Source organism: Pistacia vera, unplaced genomic scaffold, assembly GCF_008641045.1.
Source record: "Pistacia vera cultivar Batoury unplaced genomic scaffold, PisVer_v2 Contig249, whole genome shotgun sequence".
In the NCBI taxonomy this organism is placed as follows: domain Eukaryota; kingdom Viridiplantae; phylum Streptophyta; class Magnoliopsida; order Sapindales; family Anacardiaceae; genus Pistacia; species Pistacia vera.
In genome coordinates, this window is record NW_022196056.1 from 213,046 (window position 1) to 217,447 (window position 4,402).

The window sequence follows — 4,402 nt, forward strand, 5'->3', positions numbered from 1 at the left end:
GACCAAATCTTGGGTATGTATTAAGGGGAATGGACTCAAGGGATGATTGGGGTTGCATCTAGGGTGTCGTCGCCGCCAACTAGTCGTCGACTGATTTGTATTTAGGGTGTATTTGATAAATTTCAAACCTATAAAGACTTAAAAATTTTTAAGAGTGTATTTGCTAAATTTTAGAAGTTTTTATCAACTGTTTTGACCATTGATCAACCCGGGACCCGGCAACTTTGCCGGGTTTCACCCCGGGTTGGGTTTTAAGACATTGTTCATCATTTCTGAATTTTATTCTTGTAATAGGCCACGTGACCACTGTCAGAAGACCATGATACCATCATTCGCCTATCAATGACGTTAGTTATTAACTTATTAATTATTATACAGTTTGTTAGGCTAATTTTTTTTTCTTGTTTTGGTTAATTTTGTGCTTCTGGGACTCACAAAGTTTTTGTTGACTCTCTAGAATTGATGTTAGTTGATGTTGCAGTGGGTCTATTTAGTGATCCACTGCAACATCAACTATCTTATGTCAAGGATTGACTTCACAACTCCAACAACTAAGCATGAAAGCTAGGAATTCTTTGCCTGAGTTTCAAGGCCCTTCAAATTGCTTCAAGGTCATACTTCCCCCAACACTTGAAGCTAAGATGCTGGTAATTCCTCACGCAAGTTTTATCTATTTTTTTAAGCAAACAAATCTGATTCTGGTGTTTTTTTTTTTTGTTTTTTTTGTTTTCTACTTTGTTACATACCCATTTCATTCTCTGTAATTTTTTTGGCTAAACATTTTACACTTCTGTCATTCACTTGTACATGTAGGTTCTATAATATGCATATGACAGCATGAACTTTCGAAGAATTCTCATGAATCTCAAGATGATTTTACATGCCTTTGCTTCATAGCTTATCTTTTTAATTCCATGTATTTTCAGTCTCGTCTCGTTGTCCGAATCATTTGTATTTTGCCTCTTGTAAGTTTGCATTCAAGTTAAATGTTATACCAGTGGGGGCCTTGTTTGTTGAGTTTGTACCAGGACATGTCTTCTTGTTCATGGAACATTGATCTGCATTGACAACTATCTATGACTGCTATGTTGCGGAAGCATTTGTTTGATTGAATTCATTTCTTTTCTTTTAAACTGCCCTTAAGCGGAGTGCCTTTCCTTTTCTGTACATATTTCATTTTGGCCTTGATATTCCCATGGGATTATGTCGTTCCACTTTGCCTTGGAAATCTTAAATAGTATCCACCATAATTTGGAAGTGGTTTGCAATTTTGTCAGTCTTCTGAAATCTGTTTCTTTAAATTCCAGAATAGTTTTGCTGGTTGGAAGATATCGGTTCTTTGTTTTCTTAACATTGATCAATTCGAGATAAAAATTTAGGACTGACATGTGTAAAAGCATTTGTTTGACTGATGATTATCCAATTTTTTAAAATAGTTCTTGTAACTTAGTTTGCATAATTGCATAAAATCCCACAAAAGTTTGTGACAAAGTTTGGGGATGAGCTTTCTAGTGTTGCTACAATAACAGTTCCTAATGGTAGAGTTTGGAAATTTGGAGTGGTTAAAGAAAGGGGAAAGATTTGGTTCGGTAATGGTTGGTCTGAGTTTGTAGAGTATTACTCCATACCTTTTGGTTTTCCGATTCAAATCAAAATCAAATTTTCATGTTGTTATATTTGACATGAGTGCTTTTGAGGTCGAGTATCCGATTAGTGATGGTGAAGAGCCAGAAAGTGGCAGGCGGAACTTTGGACATCAGAACAACATGGAAAGTGATGAAGAACAGTCTGTGGAGATATTGGGTTCTACAACTCCAAATTCATCTTTCAGGACTTCGGGAAACAATTTTAAAGATAAAAGTAGAAGGGCAGGGCCATCTCGCAATGTTTACTCTCCAACGCATAAAAATGAACCAAGAAGAGCTACACGACAAGCTGGGAAACAGGCAGTGGATAAACGAAATCAACTTGGTAAGCTCTTTACACTTATTATCTTCTTGTTCTAATTTAGTGTTAACAACATTAACCTTTCCCATTTTGCAGATCATCAAGAGTTCTATGGTTTCCTTGGAAAATTGGGGATTTCTATCAGTGAAGCATGTAGAGAGCACTCCTTGCAGCCAGATTGTTCAAGCCAAGCAATCATTCATTCTTGGTTGTTTTGAGTGCCTCTTAGTTAAGAAATAAATATGTGGTGAGTTTGAATAAAATGCAAGTGATCATCATGAATTTTCATTGATAGCGTTTGACATATAACTAATTTCAAAAAAATGATTTTTGCTTTGTGCAATATATACCAACGAAATTTTCTGTCAAGTGTTTGAGTAGAGAAGTGAAACAGATCAAAATACAAGATTGTGACGGAAAAGAGTGGCCGGTGAGTATCAAATGGCTAGGGTGTGCGAGACTGATAAGAGGAGGTTGGCAAAAATTTCAACGAGAAGAATTTGGAGGAAGGAGACATTTGTGTCTTTGAGCCAATGAGAGAGAAAGAGAAACGATGATTTTATTATGAAAGTTTTAGTACGTAAAATTAATCCATAATAAAAGTTATTAGCATGCATCTTGATGTTTGACTTATTATTTGTTATTGACATAAATTTATCACGTGCGTTTGCTTCAGGAAATATTGGATTATTGAGAATATTTAGATTACTGGAATCTTATATTACCTTAAAGACTATTGAGAATCTTTAGGATAGAAAAATATGTTTGGTTAGTTGGTGGGTATATTATATTAATATGTTTGGTTAAGAGAATAAATTACTGGTTATGTTATTTAAATAACTAAATTACCCTCTTTTTAAATATTAATATAATATAATTTTTATTATTAATTTTTGAATAATTTTTTTAACTTTCAATATTTCAAATTTAGCTAAAACACCCCGCTTATATAAAACTCTAATTTATGACAAAATCAACCCCACCCCTACTGCCATTGCAAACCACCGTCGAAAGTCGTCGAAGGTCATTGTGAGTAGCTCACTGTGATTGAGAGGCTCCGATATGGTTGTTTTTAGCCATATTTATGGCCGAAAACGGCCATATCAGGCCAGATCTGGGCGAGATTTGGCTGTTAACGGCCATGGACCTGGCTATTAACGGCCAGGTCCATGGTCGTTAACGGTTAGATCTCGCCCAGATTTGGCTTGATATGGCCGTTTTCGACCATATTAGTGGAAAAAAACAACCATTTCGAAGCCTTCCAACAACTCTCGATCATTTTTGGAGACTCTAGCGACTTTTTGACGGCGGTCCGTGGTGATTGGCCCGTTGTCGATGGTGGTGGTTGGGTGGCAGTGGTGGTCTATAATTTGTTTTAAATATAAGAGTATTATTGTCTAAAAACTTAATTAAACAAGAATAAAATTGAAATGATATATTAATGTAAACTGATTTTAAAACAGATGCATTATTATTCAAAATTTTTATTAATAAGAGATAAAATTATAACAAAAATAAAATTACTTTAATAATCTTATAATACCTAAAAAAATAAAAGTAATTAGATTATCTTCAAATATTATCAATAATATTAACTATTATCAAAGATAATATAAGATTAACATAATCTTATAGAGTAATACTACAGTTACCGACTGGTGTGTACCGATTTTATTCACCGAATGACGTGGCACAATCCTGACCGTTTATTTATTATCAGTTAATATTAATCAATAGCCAGGATTTTACTACGTCAGTCGGTGCACAAAATCGATACACATCAGCCTGTAAATCCATCATTTTCCAATCTTATATTATCGAGTAATTAAATATAATAATTAAATAATATAAGATCTTCTGCCAAACGCCCCCTCCCTCGCGAGTTTCCTATCAACATTTCATTCCAAATTTGATATGTATTTTAGATAGTTTCATGAATGCGTTGTCAGCCTACATATTGGGGACAATGATGTTTCATGAATGCGTTGTCGGCCTTTTGTTGGAATTGGATTAATACGTGGATTCTATCATACAAACATATATTTGTGTTTATAGGTTGTAAATTATAGAGTGCTTTTGAAGCTTTACTAGCTGGCATGGTTAGTTTTGTCTGTTTGTTTAAAATATCACTGAACGAAACAGAATCTGGTCATCATCAAGACAGGGTCCAGCTGAAAACTGTACCCGTGAAACTGATTTTTTAAACTCTTCTTTGAAAACTCACCAAGGACTTTGAACAGGCGGATGTCACATCTGTATTGCACCCATTAATATGCTTATTGTAAAGGATTCAAGTATCAGTTCTTGATTTACGGAATCCTCCTTGAATGTAGTAAATATAATTTAGGAGATACAGTTTCTATTTATTTGTTATACGTTTCCATTTGTAATTATTTTTTCTATTTTATCCTTGTATTAAACTGTGCTCTGTTTTGTATTCATCTATATAAATGGA

The 4,402-nt window shown here is 34.2% G+C and overlaps 1 protein-coding gene across 2 annotated transcripts; it reads left to right on the forward strand.

Annotated features, from left to right (window-relative positions):
- The first annotated feature begins 540 nt into the window (after positions 1-540).
- LOC116132086 lies at positions 541-2,548 on the forward strand. 2 transcript variants are annotated; one of them, XM_031417763.1, is made up of 4 exons: positions 541-647; positions 1,698-1,971; positions 2,044-2,194; positions 2,318-2,548. In XM_031417763.1, exons 1-3 carry the CDS (start codon positions 558-560, stop codon positions 2,163-2,165), a joined length of 486 nt encoding a protein of 161 aa, XP_031273623.1. In that variant the 5' UTR covers positions 541-557; the 3' UTR covers positions 2,166-2,194; positions 2,318-2,548. The 2 variants fall into 2 exon arrangements, with proteins under 2 accessions (XP_031273623.1, XP_031273624.1); XM_031417764.1 differs by having other exon boundaries at positions 2,342-2,548.
- The last annotated feature ends 1,854 nt before the right edge of the window (positions 2,549-4,402 follow it).

Bases quoted from the DNA above. Each gene is read 5' to 3' on its own strand.
- LOC116132086 (XM_031417763.1), top strand. From the start codon at position 558: ATGAAAGCTAGGAATTCTTTGCCTGAGTTTCAAGGCCCTTCAAATTGC. The intron at 648-1,697 runs GTAATTCCTCAC...AGTGCTTTTGAG, and splicing joins CACTTGAAGCTAAGATGCTG to GTCGAGTATCCGATTAGTGA. The intron at 1,972-2,043 runs GTAAGCTCTTTA...CCCATTTTGCAG, and splicing joins GGATAAACGAAATCAACTTG to ATCATCAAGAGTTCTATGGT.